This window comes from Pezoporus occidentalis, unplaced genomic scaffold (genome assembly GCF_034315485.1).
Source record: "Pezoporus occidentalis ecotype Australia unplaced genomic scaffold, CSIRO_AGI_Poc_V1 ctg251, whole genome shotgun sequence".
In the NCBI taxonomy this organism is placed as follows: Eukaryota; Metazoa; Chordata; class Aves; order Psittaciformes; family Psittacidae; genus Pezoporus; species Pezoporus occidentalis.
In genome coordinates, this window is record NW_026914406.1 from 391,885 (window position 1) to 410,548 (window position 18,664).

The 18,664-nt window shown below is 45.2% G+C and overlaps 1 protein-coding gene across 5 annotated transcripts in view; it reads right to left on the minus strand.

The window, feature by feature from the left end:
• MKLN1 (muskelin 1) overlaps nucleotides 1-18,664 on the minus strand; it is a 111,467-nt gene that overhangs the window by 24,294 nt on the left and 68,509 nt on the right. For all 5 annotated transcript variants that reach the window (XM_062623397.1, XM_062623398.1, XM_062623399.1 and 2 more), the window contains 3 exons: nucleotides 7,485-7,697; nucleotides 5,446-5,667; nucleotides 3,439-3,568 (listed from right to left, as the gene is read on the minus strand). In XM_062623397.1, coding sequence (XP_062479381.1) covers nucleotides 3,439-3,568; nucleotides 5,446-5,667; nucleotides 7,485-7,697 — 565 coding nt within the window. The remainder of the gene's footprint in view (nucleotides 1-3,438; nucleotides 3,569-5,445; nucleotides 5,668-7,484; nucleotides 7,698-18,664) is intronic.

An 18,664-nucleotide genomic window follows, 5' to 3' on the forward strand; every position in this document is an offset into this window, starting at 1 on the left:
CTTTCTTTTTTCCTCAGTCCCATTTTGTCCATTCACTAGTTGAACTAACAAATCTCTTGCTTCAAACAGTTACCAAGCAGCAAGAAGATAACCATCCCTAATGGCCTAATTTCACTGTAGTACCCTCCTTTGACAGAAAAGAGAAAGCACCAGGATTTTACATAGAATCACAGAATCAAATAGATTGGAAAAGACCCTTAAGCTCATCATATCCAACCAGTCCCCAGCACTGCCAAGGCCACCACTAACCCATGCCACTAGGGCCTTATCTACATGGCTTGTGAACACTTCCAGGGATGGTGATTCCATAATCTTGGTGCCATTCTGGCACGTGCCAGACACCACGGGCTGCAAGGCCTACCTATGCTTCAAAGCAGATCAAGTCAGGAGACAAGTTTAGTAGGCAAATCTGTGTGTTTTAGAAACTTCTTTGATCCAATGTGAACTTTCCCAGGAATTTAAAAGAAGTTTGCTACAATTATAGTCCTTCAAATTATGAAGATTTAAGTGATACTCATCACCCAAGATTCTCAAACACATCACCTACACAAGAAACTGGTTCCATGTTCAACAAAGGAACAACTAAGAGCAAAGAAACACTAAACAGCATGAATACCTCATCTAGAAGATGACAGCAGCAAAACCAACTTAGTATTACCATAGTTTTCTAGCACTGTAACAACCCCGTGTTGCTGATAATCCTTAACTATCCCTTTTACTAGTTCGGTAGAAATCTTCTCACTACTCTAATGGCACAAATGCACAATTAAGCTCTTTTAGGAAGGGTAAAAATCAAAATAGCTCCACTAAGAATAGAACTGAATGCCACATGCGAGCCAGGAACAAAATGTAATCATGGGACTTTAGAGGAACATTTAGGTCAGGCATCCTCAACTTGACTCATCACACTGAACAGCTTGAAACTGCGCAGCGACCAGACAGGGAATCACTTTGTTCATACAGATCAAAATGGTATAGCACTACCTAACAGGGCACAATAAAGACTTGCTTTTGGAGGTTGAAAGTAGTGCTGTCAACGTTTGCTGTCTGAATGGAACAAGCATTTTGTTCTCTTCCTGTTAAGATGCAAATAATCCTCTTGTTTTCTTTCAAAGGCAAGAGAAACATTCGGATCTGTTTGTTGACTTTCTACACACAGGAGAACAGTGAACTGAAAATCGACTCATGAATTATTTCCAATTAGTCATTTTCTTACAAAGTCTACTATTCACCACTTTGGGGCCTGTGGGAATGGGGAGGAGGGCTAAATATTATCATCTCATTTGCTCAACCCAACCTCGAGGTTAATATACTTGCTGAGAAGCAGAGTTCAGTGTATTCTCCAGAAGACTAACCATATGCTGGGCTGATCCCCAGAGCGTGAGCAGCAGTTGAGGGAGGGGATTCTCCCCCTCTGCTGCAGCCTGGGGAGCTCCCCCCCTCCAGTCCTGATCCAGCTCTGGGGCAGCAGCACAAGAGGGACGTGGAGCTGTTGGAGCGAGTGCAGAGGAGGCCACGGAGATGCTGCGAGGGCTGGAGCAGCTCTGCTCTGGAGCCAGGCTGAGAGAGGTGGCCTGGGTCAACCTGGAGAAGAGAAGGCTCCTGAAGGGGAGACCTTAGAGCAGCTCCAGTGCCTAAAGGGGCTGCAGGAAAGCTGGAGAGGGGCTTGGGACAAGGGCCTGTAGGGCCAGGCCAAGGGGAATGGCTTTAACCTGCCAGAGGGGAGACTGAGATGAGCTCTTAGGCAGAAGCTCTTCCCTGTGAGGGTGCTGAGGCGCTGGCACAGGGTGCCCAGAGAAGCTGTGGCTGCCCCATCCCTGGCAGTGTTCAAGGCCAGGTTGGACACAGGGGTTTGGAGCAAGCTGCTCTAGTGGAAGGGGTCCCTGCCCATGGCAGGGGCTGGAACTGCAAGAGCTTTAAGGTCCCTTCCAGCCCAAACCCTTCTACGATACTCCAGCCATATGATGAGCTCAGCATCTTTAACTCTAAATGTGTCAGCTTAAAGCCACGTTTTAAAGCTATAAAGAAATACAGGTTTAAAAAAGTAAAATGGTAGAATGCAATTTCATGGGGAAAAAAATAATCAATTCTTTAAAAGCTCTAAGGCCAACAAATGGTGTGTGGGTGTGTGCAAAGCAGCAACAGGCAACATGCAGGCACCTTAATAAAGGAGACCGTCAACAATACAAGCTGGTTCTTTCTTGGAAGCACTCAAGTAAATAAATGACTCCAGAGAATAAGAGCTTGGGTACTCATCTCCCTCCCTGGTGTAACTAACTGAATGAGCAAACAATAACTCATAACCATCAATAATTCACCTTCAGAAGTTCAGCAAAAGTACTTGCTAAGAAATAAGGCTTGATCAAAAGGAGGAAGACAGCCTAAATTCAAGATAAATGAGCTTCCTGGGATTCTAGTAAGTGGGAGAAGAAAAAAAATCAGGGCTAAATATACATAATATGAGAAATATTCAAAACTTCTGCCCTACAGTAGTACACAGATTTCAGCTTCTGAGCTGTGCACTGCAGGTCAGGGTATCTGCAAGAAGAAAATCATGCGTTTATACATAGAATGGTTGGGGTTGGAAAGGACCTTAAGATCACACATGCAGAAATACTGTTTGGAAAAGAAAAGAGCATTCTTCTCTACATCATTTGAAAGAAAAGGTGTAAAATCAGTTCTTGATGGTTCTGTTGCAACAGCTTTTGGTTGTTTTTAAAGGTTTCTGGTATACAGACCTATGCCTGGTGTCTATCGCTCTATGATGTGAACTGAACAGGACCAAATTCTTGCTCCCTTCTCCTCCCTTTTTTTGCCTCTCCCTGGTAGTCAGACTTGATGATCCTCAAGGTCTTCCCCAAACCACTTGATTCCATGGTTCTATGATAATATAGTACAAGAACAACAGGACAACAGGTCTCATCTTTCTATTCAGCTCTTGGCATGCAGAATAATCTCTGTCCCTCTACTCCAATTCTCTGAGCATCCAACCTGCCTTTCTGCATCTCAAACCAAGCAGCTTATTTCTATCTTACAGCATCTTTCACTTGGTGGAAAACTAGGAAAAAAAAAATGCTTTCTCCTTTCCTGGTTTAAAGAAAAGGACTTTTTCAGCCTTTTTCTATTTTTGCTCCTTGCTGCAGTTTTGAAGGGGATGGTTTTAGTTCTTATTTTGCTGTATTTTTTTCTACTGAGGTGCTGTGTGGTTTCACACATCAATTATTTCTAATGTGATGAAGATGGTGAGTGTCAAATGGCAGGACGGACAGAAGAGCTGGCATAAGTTTAACCTATATAGTGTGGAGTTTACTCGGATGTGGAAGGCTGGTTAAGGATGCCAACCTGACACCCCAAGCCACTGAAGCTGGCCTTTCACCTACTTAACAATATAGTTCTCATTTGTAGCATTTATCAACTAATATGTAGTTATTCTCTTACCCATCCCTGAGTCTTTCTTCGTGCCATCTGATATGATATCCACATGATCGCTGTCTACGTCGTAACTGAAGAAGTCATTCAAATAAGTCTTTGATCTCTGGCCACCAAATACATATAAGCAGCGATTTTTCTAGGAAGGAAAACCAAAGGATGTCTTCATAAAGTATGTTGGCCAACCGTGACCATTAAGAGAAGCATCAATGCAGCAGAGAGTAATAGATATATTCCTTCAGAGTTTAAAATCATGCCTTAGCTATCAGGTCTACCAGTATCTTTTACTGCCGTCTCCATGCAGATTCAGAGGGAACAATTATTCCCAGCAGTATCATTGTCAAACTCAATAAAAATCTAAGAATTCTTGGGTCTGGAGTCTTCAATTTATGATTTCTCAGTTTCAAGGGCTAAACTGTTAAGGGTCTTGCAAGTGCAATATAAAAAGTTTTCATGATCTGTATGAGCCCACAAACCTGGATCCAACAGCTGCAGCTCCACAGTGACTAGGCAGATTTTATAGTTAACTATTATAGCCCTGTCTGATCCAGCAACAGCTTCAGAACATTAAAAGAACAATTCATTTTTTAAGTTTAATATTAATCAATTACTAGTCTTCATGTCTAAAACCCCTTTGGTCATAACTTCACTGTTAAATAAATCCAAATAGGAATAAAAGATGGACTGTAAGAAAAATCATCCAGGTACCAGCACATTACTAAACTCAGAGCAGGCAAGCGGCAACCAGCAAGCCAAGAATAACAGGTTTATTACTTCTCTGAGGTTTGCCAAGTGGAAAGTCTCTAAGAGGCAGATTATTTTTCTTTCAAATGGCTGAGAAAACAGCAAGGGAACTGAACTTCCAGGACCTGTGCTTACAGAAACCTGTATTCTTACGTGTGCCACAGACACATAGTTGAAGAATCCTCAGGTACCCTGTGCAGAACTGTGTGTGGCAATACGTTTTTCACCAGATTTTAGACAGCCATGCAAGGCAAAAATCAAATTGAAGGCACTGAAAACATGGTATTCACTATAAAAATTCTGATCCTTCATTTGAAAGGGAAAGAGAAATAAACTCAGTAAATTGCTCAAACTGGGCAGGTCTGAATCGGTGGTATCAGTATACACTTAAATAGCACACTAATAACTTCAATTCTCTTCTTAACCCCTGAGTCAGAGTTTAATGTAAGCAAAACTCTACAAACTCCACTTATTACCACTTAGAAGCTCCGTGTAAATACAGTGCAGAACTGCCAGTGCACCATGTAGGCATTCCTACTTCATGCTAATCTCCTCTGTACTGTGCTATTCCCCTGAGAACACCTACGTGTAAAGGCACCCTAGAACACACAGGCCAGTAACCACCTTCCCTGACCACCTTCCCCCTGCAGTTCCGAACTGGAAAGGCAATGGAAGATGGGTTCTAATACCTAATGATAAATAAAATGCTACATACACACCCCACTGTCCCATCCCTCTGCCTTTCTATCGGCCTGTGGATGAAGTACCCACACAGGCAGCTGTGCCCAGCTGTTAACATCTGCTCAAGACAAGCAGCAGCAGCAAGGGGCTCAGCACAAGGGAACAGGAGGCCTGTGCATATCAATGCACACGCAGGAAGCCTCTGCACTAGACAGGTTTCCATTCTAGTAGCTATGTAGATTATCTCCTAGACCAGAGGCTTCTAAACTGCTCTGCCAACTTTAACAGAAAAGCTCAAACTGAACCATAGCCCTTGGGTCTATTTATAATCATTCTATTAAATCAACCATGTAAAATTCACCTCATTTTTTACTTGGAATTTTATTCCCTTCAAGTCCTGAAAGCTCCAAATCTTGAATTAATACCACCTGCACTTACCAAAGCAGCAACAAAATGTCAGCAAACATAGAATCAAGCCAGCCAACACACCGCTTGGGAGCTTAAAGAGCTTTAAACTTCCAAGGAAAATCAAACCCAGCTGTTCTCCTTCAAGTCAAGCATCATAAAGCCAAGTACGGTGTGGATACTTACAGAATGAAACAACATACAGTGACCTATTCGGGACTGGATATCCTCAGGTCCAGCATTACAGGAATCCTCTCTCAGAAGCTTCCATGTCTGACATTGGCAGTCAAAAGCAAACAACCCACTGAACTGTGGTTCACTGGCTCTGCTGTCATCCACGCTGCCATTGCAGGTCAGGATTCTGCCTCCAAAGGTATAGATCATGTGTTTTTCAGAATCCATACACATCTGGGAGAAAGAGAGAAGTAGTTTTAAGCCAGCACATTCAGACTTAAATACTAAGATTAAACATCCCTCCCCTGCAAGTGATACTTGCTAAGTTAGAGGGTACTTCGCAAAGCTCCTGAGCCTCTAACAAAGAGAACACGCATCTTCACAGCTGATGTGAAAACTAGTTCAAAATGGGTCTAATTCCAACTTACTAAATAAGAAAAAATATAATAAGCAAAAGAAGGGAGAAAGAAATAAAACACTAAACGTAACCTTCATCACCTAAAACCCTTGCCTTTACCTGCTGATGTAAAGGAAGGATATTTTAGAGGCTTTCAACAGGATCCGTAACCAATTCTGCCAGCAAGTTAATAGAATGGCACCTTTGACAATAGCTATGCAAGGGTAAAAACCAAAAATCACTGCTAATGCACTGACCTCAACTCCATCAACCCAAAAATCGGCCTGTGATGTGTTACTCAGATTCCATCCTAAGCACACATTGACTGCTACCCCCACTGCTTCAACACAAAGCAGGAGTATAACCTGGCCAAGGATTTTTGACGAGACTGCAGCAGGAAGATGTTTATCCCCAAAACCTGAATTCAGGTTATGGCAGACAAGAGATACACTGCAGTACAAATCAAACAGCAATCTTCTTGACTCCAGGTGATGTTTTCAGCCGCGGTGCAAGGCAGAGGGTTACAAAACACCATGGGGAAGGAAAAGAAAGAAACAGAACACCAGAAAACAAGGCAAGATTACAGTCAGGCAGAGATGCTACTCAGAAAAGCCTCCAGAAAAGGCTTCTAGGGCAGCACGTGTTTTGAAGGTTAAACAAAAAGCGCTATCGCAGGAGGTAGTGAGGGAGAGGAAGAGCTGCAGACTGATAAAGAATTCAGGGAGAACATTCTTTCCAAAGAAACAGCAGGGGGAAAAAGAAACCATTTCAGAGGCAACAAACAAGGTACCCAGAGTAGCCTTGCCAGCTGACAATTTACTTCTGCCTTTACCCCAACACCTGGGAGACTGGTATCTGTTGTTAATAGGACAGAAAAGACTGATTGGCTTTTGTTCTGCAGACAAGACACATCCTAAATGTTCGGTGTCAGCAGAAACTCATATTGTGCTGGCGAACATCAGCTTTGGTTACAAAACAGCTAGTCCCAATAAAAGCAGTTCTGGGGCTGCTTTAAGAATCAGCACTGCTGTGCTGTTTCTTGGCCATGCTTTGTAAAAACCAAATAAGGGTAAAATACCTTTTTCAAGTGCGCAAAAGCCACTGAACACACAAGTAAAGGGGTATTTGGTTTGAATACGTGGACAGGTATGGCCTTTTAAAGGTTAGGAGCCACTACTCGAAGGTATTTAAGCCCAAATAAAGCAAGAACATATTATAAAGTGTGAAAGATAAGCAATGTTGGAAGAATCCTGATCCTGTTGGCCTCATTTCAGCAGCTTGCTCATAGCTTTCTTCTGAAGGTATCATACACAGCGTTGCAAGTTGTTCTTCAGTGCCCTCTGAGTAGGCAGATCTGCAAACCCAGCTCAACCACTGATTAAAACCAGATGAACTGTGCTTTGAGCTTTAATAAAATGTGTCTTAATAAAATAAATTTGTTTGCAAAGGTTTTTATGATCCTTCTGATGTGATTTGATTAGAACACCAGTCAGTGGCATGAGACAACGGCGCTATTAAGATTTAACTGAGTGCAGACCACAGCTTTCCTTATCACTCTCTTACCTGGTGGAGCACTTCTAAATCACAGGATACTACAATAAAAACTGATTCATGAACACTGAGAACTTGCAATAGGAGTATCAGTGTAACTGACCTGATGATCAAACACCAGCTTTGGGCCTCCATCCGCTGCGGTGTCTTCACTCAGCAGCATCCATGTGTTGGTGTCAATGTCATAGCGGTAGAAGTCACTCTTCAGAGATTTGCTGTTCCTCACAGAGGAATCCAGGTAACGTCCCAGCGTGTAGATCTGCCTTCGTTGAATGTCAATGCACATCTTGTGACAGGATCTGGCACTGGGACCACTCTAACAGAGAAAACAACCACAAAAATAGAGTTAGGTATCTAGTATCGTTCCAGGTAGGTCATTGCACACTCACTACGGGCAAGGAAGCACTATCAGCTATTGGAAAGCCTTTGAGAAGTCAAGGAAATCTCCTTGCAATCAAAAAACAGGATTAATCATAGAACGGTTTGGGGTGGAAATGACTTTAAGATCATCCAGTTCCAAGCCCCCTGCCATGGGCAGGGATGCTTCACTAGACCATGTCTCCCAAGTCTCTTTGGGCAACCTGTTCCAGTGCCTCACCACCCTTACAGTAAATATGTATGTATCTATATAATTGGACATCCCATAAAACTTCTTTGTCCTTTAGAAAGACACCAGCAACAACCTTTACGTTATTTTTTACAATTTCAGACTCGAAGCCTGTGAGATTCCTCAGGAAACAGCCTGTTGCCTCCAGAAGTGATCCTCAGAGGCATGCGAAAGCTACTTGATCTTTTAAAATAACACAGGTTGATGCACATGAGAGGCAAATTAAGATGTCAGTCTATAAATAACCACACAGGAAGAAGATTAATAAGTGCTCTATTACAAGAAGCTCTGTCTTATTAATAGGCTGTTTTCTAACAGCTCATAAGCAGACACTCCCACAAGCAATCATAGCCCATAATGGGTGTCTGAAGGTAACAAAAGCACCCCCTGTCCTTCCCAAATAGATAAGGCCATTCCAGACACAAGATGCAAGAAAGTTTCCCATGGTAAACAGAAATGCCATGAGTTATGATCTTCAAGAGAAACACAGAGAGGCCCTGTATAGTTATGTGCTCATCCACCCATTCAGGATTGCTCAAGTTCAATTATGGGCTGATTTAGTCAATGATATTAAGATCATTGACGTGGTGCTGGGCAGCAACCTTGATGCTTCCCAAATCTGGTTTTATACACGCATCTTGAAGAACAGGAGTGATATTCCTGTTGTCCTGGTTTCAAACCACAACAGCTGTACTCCAAAATTCCAGAAATCGAGATGTGCAAAGGCAAAATACGACACTGCAAAATGTCTTTGCAAAACATCAGACAAACAAGAGAAGAAAAAAATGGCAACTATGTCTTAGAGATGAATTCTATAGTTTAACATAGAATGGTTGGGGTTGAAGGGACCTCAAACGTCACCCACTTCCAACCCCCTGCCATGGGCAGGGACCCCTTCCACTAGAGCAACTTGCTCCAAGCCCCTGTGTCCAACCTGCCCTTGAACACTGCCAGGGATGGGGCAGCCACAGCTTCTCTGGGCACCCTGTGCCAGCGCCTCAGCACCCTCACAGGGAAGAACTCCTGACAAAAGCTATTTGGCCTTAGTTTGTGTAGTTTTGGTACTTCATAAATGAGAATGGCAGAACAAGGCTGGCTAACTCACTTCCAGGGGTTGGGAACCAACATGAAAACTGGTTGCAAGTGACTAAGAACAGCCAGACGCACAGAAGACTGAAGTATGAAAGACGAAACACAAGCCTATTAATGTGTAGAGAAAAGACTTTAGTATTAATGCTACAGAATTCAATTTCTTCAATAAACATCTGTTACAGGGAACTGTTTACAGCAACAAATGACAATCTGAAGAGGTGAACTGTTCCTAGTTTGTAAATAGGAAGCATTATGTGGATTACAGGTTATTATAAGCAGTTATTTGACAGTAATTAAGATCATTTTCTTTTCTGAAAAAACACTGATAGAAGTGAAATATTAGCATAAAATCCTGGAATGCAGCAGAAGTTCATTCACTGCCTTTGGTTGCATGGAGGCCAGCAACATACTCTGCTTTGTTCCTAGTAAAAACAAGATAGCATCTTAGGATCACAGACTCAACCAGGTTGGAAAAGCCCTTTAAGTTCATCCAGTCCAACCTTACCCCAGCACTGCCAAGGCCACCACTGCCCCATGGCACTGAGTCCTCGTCTCCACGCTGTGTGAACACTTGCAGGGACGGTGACTGCAGCCCTGCCCTGGACAGCCTGTTCCAATGCCTGAGCATCCTTTGGGGAAGGAATTGTTCCTCAGCTCCAGCTAAACCTGCCCTGGGGCGGCTTGAGGCCGTTTCCTCCTGTCCTACCATACTGTACCTTCCAGAGGACCCTGTTCCAAACACCCAGCGTAGCTTCTTTGCCTGAAAAGTACTGATTTTGTGAATACACAAAGCTTGCCCTGATTCACAGGACAGTAACCCCAGCAGACAAAGCCCACCTCCAGTCACACAGCTGGGACACTTCAGGATTATGCCATTGTTCCTTTGCCAAAGAGCACATATTTGCCTTGGCTCAGCTGCCTTGCAGATGAAACGTTCGGAACTACCTGTGCTTTCTGACTCTCCCCTCTTTGCAAAGGTCACAGCAGGTTTTGAATTGAACCTATTGATTTAAGTATCTTTCCTCACTCCCTCAAGGCCAGGAGGGGGCTTGGAGCAACCTGGTCTAGTGAATGGTGTCCCTGCCCCTGGCAGGGGCTTGGAACTGGAGGCTTGGCATAGTTACATAAAATAACCCCAGCAATGAAGCCTCCAGTGCATATGATCAGGACATGAGTGAAAACCTTCTTCCCCAAAGGGTGCTCAGGCATTGGAACAGGCTGCCCAGGGCAGGGCTGCAGTCACCGTCCCTGCAAGTGTTCACACAGCGTGGAGACGAGGCCTCAGTGCCATGGGGCAGTGGTGGCCTTGGCAGTGCTGGGGTAAGGTTGGACTGGATGAGCTTGAAGGGCTTTCCCAACCCAGGTGATTCTGTGATTCTATGAACTGCATCCTCAACTGAAGTGTGTCTGGGGATAGACATGAGGCTGAGACACTTCACACCTAGAAGACCAGTTTCAAGCCACTGGCATCACCCAGCACAGCTGCTATGTAAAGTACACAACATACCACTTTCAACTCCTAGAACTATGTCAAAATGAGAGAACTCAGGAAAACTACCTTTTCTTATGTGCTGGTCACATCTCACAGGAATATTTGCCTTTTTAAAAAGGGCTATTAAAGGCTTTAAATTTGATCATTTCACCTATATAGGCACAGAAGTTTTATCACATCCAAGTTCCCTTCAGAACTTCAACTTTACCAACTTGCAGAGCCTGTCACAGCATGAACCATCTCTTGTAGTAAAGAAAGCTCCATCCAATTCATAACCTTTCCTCAAAGAAAACTGGAGTTACTCCTGCATCGCACTTACAAGATCATATAGAACCTGCCAACATTTATCACTAACTCCCTTAAACAGGGGTACACATTGGTTTGGTATTTGAGACAGAAGACAAGAAAGGCTTAAGTTTGTGTTCACTTGATTTGACCATGGAAGCCCTTGTAGTACGCATTCACTTCAAAGGAGGACACAAAGTCCATGTTTGGAGACAGGTATGGGCAGACACTGAGAACGAGTAGAACACTTCAAGGCACATGTGGTTAAGTGAATCAGGAGCCTGGGGGTGGTTGTGAATGTTCACCCAAAGACGTGTACTTCATGTGGTTACAACAGGAAGCCTGTTCACCCAAGGAACACACTGCCACAGCTTGCCATGGGGAAAGTGACCCACCAAATTCAAACAGAAGGAGTCTGATTCCAGAAGCGTTCAAAGAAGTTGACCCCTTATAAGCAACAAGTGAGAAAAACCAACCATGACAATCACAGAGGCAGAGGATGGAAGGGCCCTCAAGGATCACCTGGTGCAACCTTTCTAGGCAAAGCATGGCCTAGATTCAGACAGCCCAGCTGAATCTTAAGTGTCCAGCACTGGGGAATGCACAACTTCCACTGGGAGATTATTTCACCGGCTGATTGTTCTCATAGAATCATAGAATAGTTAGGGTTGGAAAGGACCTTAAGATCATCTAGTTCCAACCCCCTGACATGGGTATTAGGGGAACGGTGACTACAGTGCCTGCTTCAGCTCCTCCTTGGGCAGTTCCATTCGTCACAGCCCCATGAGCTCAGGAATATCCACGGCGGTCACCAACGTGAGCCCAGTGCATCTGCAGCACATCAGGGAGCAAACGGCAGTTGCTCTCAAGCGTCTCAAGGAGCTTGAGGAGCAAGTCAAGACCATTCCTGTGCTGCAGGTCAAAATTTCAGTGTTACAGGAAGAGAAGAGGCACATGATGGCTGAACTCAAAAACCACAGGAAAGCCACTCAGAATGACACATACGGTTTCAGAAAGCGGTCCTACAGTGCAGGAAATGCAGAGCAGTGGGAACACATGTCTCAGGTGAGAAGAGGTGGAGAACTGTATATAGATTGTGAGGAAGAGGTGGAGAGGAACACCTCACACTAAACCATATCACTCAAGGCCTCATCCAGCCTGGTCTTGAACACTGCCAGGGATGGAGCATTCACAACCTCCCTGGGCAACCCATTCCAGTGCCTCACCGCCCTCACAGGAAAGAATTTCCTTCTTATATCCAACCTAAACTTCCCCTGTTTCAGTTTTAACCCGTTACCCCTTGTCCTATCACTACAGTCCCTAATGAAGAGTCCCTCCCCAGCATCCCTAGAGGCCCCCTTCAGATACTGGAAGGCTGCTCTAAGGTCTCCACGCAGCTTCTCTTCTCCAGGCTGAACAGCCCCAACTTCCTCAGCCTGTCTTCATACAGGAGGTGCTCCAGTCCCCTGATCATCCTTGTGGCCTCCTCTGGACTTGTTCCAACAGCTCCATGTCCTTTTTATGTTGAGGACACCAGAACTGCACACAATGCTCCAGGTGAGGTCTCACGAGAGCAGAGCAGAGGGGCAGGATCACCTCCTTCGACCTGCTGGTCACGCTCCTTTGGATGCAGCCCAGGATACGGTTGCTTTCTGGGCTGCGAGCGCACACTGAAGCCGGCTCATGTTCATTTTCTCATCCACCAGCACCCCGAAGTCCTTCTCCTTGGGCTGCTCTGAATCTCTTCTCTGCCCAACCTGTAGCTGTGCCTGGGATTGCTCCGACCCAGGTGTAGGACCTTGCCCTTGTCATGGTTCTCAATGCGAAAAACTTTCTTCATGTGTCCAAGTCAGAATCTCCCCAGGAGTAACTTGTACCCATCACCCATCTTCTTTGTAGCCACCCTTTAAATGCTGGTACATGGGGATAAGGTCTCCCCTGAGCCTTCTCTTCTCCGGGCTGAACTAAACCAGCTTTCTCAACCTTTCCTCACACAGCTTCCCAGTCCTTGGATCATCTTTTGTGGCCCTTCTCTGGACCCTCTCCAGTTTGTCCACATGTACAGCACAGACCAAAACTGAACCCAGTATTTCAGGTGTGGCCTGACAAGCACTGAGTGGAGCAATGACACCTGTCTCTGCTAGTGATGCCCTTGTTGATGTTCTCCAGCATCCTGTTGGCTTCCTTTGTCACAGCAGCACACTCTTCACTCCCACTGAGTCTGTATGATAGACATGACTCAGTTCAACTCCACAGCTGAAGAGACCACACATGGTTAGAGAGCAGAACACCCTTCTGCCCCCTCTTGCCAGGATATAGGCTGGTTCACAAAGCAGGAGTTAACGTCCCAAGGTAAGTGGATCTTACTAAAGATCTCTATACCCATATGCAAATTTGGCCCTTATCACCAAAGATGAATTACAGACGCACCAAACATATTTACTTGTTGCTCCTCTAAATATGCCAACTGCCATTCCCAAGCATATCTGCAGCTAATGACAATTTTACCTGCACACTGATAACCACAAGAGAAGATTAAAGAAGCCCGAGCCTTCTCAAGCAGAGCAGAAGACAAGTAACAGTTTTGACCAGTTCCCACTTAATCTGCCTCTGTGGTTATCTGAACTCTCCACAAAGCAACACAAGACTCCTCATTAAGTACTTGTCTTTAGAGGTATTATCATCAAACTTTCATTCAAACCATTCAAAGTTATTTGCATGTGGGATCTGCAGTTTGGCAGATGAAGCACCAAGAAGCCTTTGACGGTTTTGGTAGAGGTATTGCTTGCCAAACAGCGTTCTTGGTTAAAACCAGTCTCCTCAGTACAAGACAAGGAGTTACTAGAAACAGTCCAGCAGAAGCCACAAGGAGGATCAGGGGCCTGAAGCATCTTTCTTATGAGGAGAGACTGAGGGAGCTAGGCCTGTTTAGTCCAGAGGAGAACAGCCTAAGAGGGGATCTCATCAATACAGATCAATAGCTCAAAGGCAGGTGCCAGGAGGATGGTGCCAGACACTTCCCAGTGGTGCCCAGCAACAGAATGAGGAGCAATGGCCATAAACTAAAACGCAAGCTTCACCTCAACATGAGGTGAACTTCTCTACATTAGAGCATTGGAACAGGCTGCCCAGAGAGGTTGTGGAGTTTCCCCTCTCTGGAAACATTCAAACCCCACACCACGGATCCGTTCCTGTGTAACCTGCTCTGGGTGGCCCTGCCTTCGCAGGGGGTTGGCTTGGATGATGTCCAGAGGTCCCTTCCAACCCCAATGATTCTGTGAAAACAGACTGTAGTAAGTCACGTCAAGCAACAGCCTGAGTGATCTGAACAAACACCGGCTTTGGGGACTCTTTCCAATTCTCATCAGGAAGCTCCTGGCACACACAGTGCAGCAACCACATGTGAAAGAAGCTTGTGACCAAGCTAAGTTCTTATTCAGATAGCAAGCAATGTGCTACGCTGCTTTGGCCAGTCCCTGTGCTTCTGCCAAGGCTGTGATGGCTATAGTAAAGCATTAGCATATCACATTTCTAACCCACAGGACACCAAACAATACCAAACATTACTAAGCATGGGCACTGTTCAGTTTCTGGGGAACTCAATAAGTGCCCACACGGAGCTACAACTAACCTGAACAAAATGGCTCTCTGCCACCCAGCACCACTGTACAATTAGCACAGCATAATAATGCCCACAACAGACTAAACACTATGTGCCATGGCCCTGTTTTCCAGCGTTACAATCGGCACCCTGCTCTAATATCCGTCCTCAAAAAGGTTGGTCTTGATGCAACTCCTCCAATCTCTAAAATACAGATAAATGCCCTGATGAGGATGGGATAATAAGAGAAAGGAAGAGAGTATCTACAACTAGGAGTACATACAACAGGCTTCCAAGCCTTTAATCACCGAGGAGCAACCATGGCCAAACAGGAGTTTTTGGTTCCATCAATGCTACACGAGATTCAATTGTACAACGCCAAGTGAATGCACACTATGGTTTATGAAAAGCCTTCTCCCCATGCTAAGCCACTTTATCAAATCTAATTAGAGCTTTCTTCATTTAACTTGCAAATGCTGAAAGCAATTATCCCACTTAAGGACTAACTTACAAAACGTTTTCAAAAGGCAACACAACGGCACCGAGAGACAACACGGCCTCCATGGAATAATTGATTTGTTCCTATACAGGAGGGAAAGGATTGGGACTCAGCTCCTTAGGGGAGGGTCTGCTCAACATAACTACTGATGCCAGAATCGGCATGTATCATCTTAGCAACAGCATCCTGGCATCCACTAAGGCACAGACATGATAGCTTCCGTTTTTTGTTTCAATTTTCTTCTATAAATGTCCTATAATCATGGAATGGTTTGGGTTGGAAAGGACCTTAAGATCATCCAGGTCCAACCCCCTGCCATAGGCGGGGATGCCTCACACTAAACCATGTCACCCAAGGTTCTGTCCAACCTGGCCTTGAACACCAACAGGGATGGAGCATTCCTCACTTCTCTGGGCAACCCATTCCAGTGCCTAAGCACCCTCACAGGAAAGAGCTCCTTCATTATATCTAACCTGAACTTCCCCTGTTTCAGTTTGAACCTATAAACTTGATTTAATGGGAACAGGACCACAGGAAGCCAGTTCCACTTCCCATCCCACCTCCCCAAACAAAACCTAGGGGAGCTTGGCTTCTTGTGGTTATCATAACCTTTTGCAGATAAAGGGGTTTCAGTTGCAAGCTGATCTGTTTTATTCACACTGATCCAGATGAAAAACCTCAGGAGCAAGCCTGGAGCCTGTTCAAGAGCCAGGGAAATAAAAACAAAGGACAGCTGACTAATTCTCCCTTCTTGGTGCTGTAAAAGACTGAATGGAATGTGAATAGTGCCTCCAGTATAAAGTTCAAAAATAAGCACCGTGAGGTAAATGCTCTTGTCCTAAAGCAAACTAGGACAAGGACATAAAAAGGCATAAACAACCTACTTTGTTTTCAGTGCTGAGAGCAGGCTGTCAGGCAACAAATAGTCCCTCCTGCCTACACACAACTGCAGAGATTAATTGCTCTCATTTCCCAGTTCCAGAGGAGAATTCATTTCCTCCTCCACCCCACCCCCATCCCCAGAAAAAAAAAAAAAAGGGAAAGTTCTTCCTAATGTTGGGAATGAAAGGAAATGTAGATTATTCTTGGGGCTCATTCAAGTCTATATGTTTTTTTACGATGAGAGCTTGTTAGTGCTTTATCAATGCCAGGCTTAGCTAATGAGTCTTCCCAAAATGCTTCGTGGAAGCTGTGGCTCAAAACGATTTGCTTTACTCTGCATGTGTAGTAAATTCAGCAACAGAAACTACTATAACCACACACAACACACTTGCATCGCAGACAAATTCCTTGCTGAAGGCATTTTAAGTTTCCCAACCAGAAACCTAATAAAATAATTGAATCTCTTGGGTTTTAGGGTAGCATAGGACATTTGTGTTGCCCAGCAGCCCAAACCGCACAGCACATGGCTGATGTATTGCTCTAATGCCTGTGCAATCCTTGACCATGTGCCAGGAGCGCCAAGGCACAGGAGGGAGCAGGTCACACAACAGGAGCATCACGACCATGCTTGTGGTCAAAGCAGCCTGGCAAGGCACACAGCATGGGATGTGTGCTGTCTACGAGGGTTTAAGTGTGCAAGACCCTCCCATAAAGAGGGTCTCCATGATGGTAGGAATCGCAGAATCCCAGACTGGTTTGGGTTAGAAGGGACCTTAAAGCTCCTCCAGTTCCAACCCCTGCCATGGGCAGGGACACCTTCCACTAGAGCAGCTTGCTCCAAGCCCCTGTGTCCAGCCTGGCCTTGAACACTGCCAGGGCCCCACAACTTCTCTGGGCGACTGCAGTGCATGTCATTGGATGACCATGAACTGACAACTCTAGCAACAGACTTAAAAACCTTTAAATGTCACAGAGGGTACATGCAGCAAAGGATTAAACCGGGCTCTCGGATGTTTCTAGGAACACAGGATGGGAGCCTAGCTCCAAGAAACATATTCTGGGTGATGAATGTACACTGCATTCATTCAATTACTCTGCAAGTCTGCCTTAAGTAAAAGCTTAAAGCAGCAGCACATGAAGGTCTCAGCTACACCACGTCAGCAGCCACAGATTTCCACTGTAAGATATTCCTGCTAATCTCTATGAAAGATAACAGCTATTCCAACGTACCTTTACAGCTGTACCAGCTATAAAGAATATTCTTTGAGAATATACAAGTTAATACATTTTGACAATAACCATTTTGGGAAGCCTATTAAACAGATCAGAACCTGGCTAAGAATCACCATGCTTAAATCCCCCCCCCCTGCCAGGACCAGTACTGGAATGCCATGGGTCTACAGCATTTGTCACACAGAACACTTAAATGTCTTACAGCAAGTATTACTTTTGGATATCAGAAAGCTTCTAACAAGTATTTGCAAATAGGTAACTCTGAGTAAGTTATGCTCCATCCCTGGCCAGGTTGGACAGAGCCATGGGTGACATGGTTTAGTGGGAGGTGTCCCTGCCCATGGCAGGGGGTTGGACCTGGATGATCTTAAGGTCCTTTCCAACCCATTCTGTTCTATAATTCTATGATTCTAAGTGTAGCCACCCCTAAGACAAGGAAGGCAGCCTCCGGTCAGGCAGCTGACACGGTATTTGAGCTATGGCTAATCTGCTTACGAGCATCCTCCTATAGCAACACAACCAGATAGATTTAGTTGCAAAGTATTTTCTGGGCATCTGACTCGGACATGATGGAGCAGATTAAAGTCAGAGGTGGGTTTTAGCACACAGTTCTCTCGAAGGTGGGAAAACACAAATAAACCAAACAGGATGAAGAGCCGCTTCTCCTCCTTCCTAAAAGCCCGCACATATTTGGGATAGGCCCAGTTCCTCGCTGTTGATACTTCCTGGCCTCCAGGTGAACCTTCCACAGAGAGACTTTCCCTGCTTAGACTGGAAGCAAAAAGTAAATACCCCAGTGTTCTATCTCTGAAAGACAGTTCGATGAGCTTGTAAGTCAATTGATTCAGCTCAGAGATCAAGCAACATGATCCTTACGATAGGAATGGACTGGATTTAACGGTCCATGAAGGGCCATCCCCTCTAGTCCTACCTAAGACTTAACTTATGGTTTGCTCAATCCTTCAGGGATCCCAGACTGGTTTGTGTTGGAAGGGACCTTAAAGCTCCTCCAGCTCCAACCCCTGCCATGGGCAGGGACACCTTCCACTAGAGCAGCTTGCCCCAAGCCCCTGTGTCCAACCTGGCCTTGAGCACTGCCAGGGATGGGGCAGCCACAGCTTCTCTGGGCACCCTGGGCCAGCGCCTCAGCACCCTCACAGGGAAGAGCTTCTGCCTAAGAGCTCAGCTCAGTCTCCCCTCTGGCAGGTTAAAGCCATTCCCCTTGGCCTGGCCCTACAGGCCCTTGTCCAAAGCCACTCTCCAGCTTTCCTGCAGCCCCTTTAGGCACTGGAGCTGCTCTAAGGTCTCCCTTTCAGGAGCCTTCTCTTCTCCAGGCTGACACAGCCCAGCTCTCTCAGCCTGGCTCCAGAGCAGAGCTACTGCGAGAGGGACCAGTGCAGTTTCATCACAGCACAGACTCAGTGCAGCACATGAGCACTGCTATGAAAAAGAAGAGATGCTTCACGCTCTATTGCTTTTAATGCTCTATTCCCATGAGCTAACCTGTAAAAAATGAGTCTCCCTGCAGACCTGCCTGCAACAACAACTAGTCCCAGAGTATTTTCATAAAGGAATGACCCAGCAGATCATCA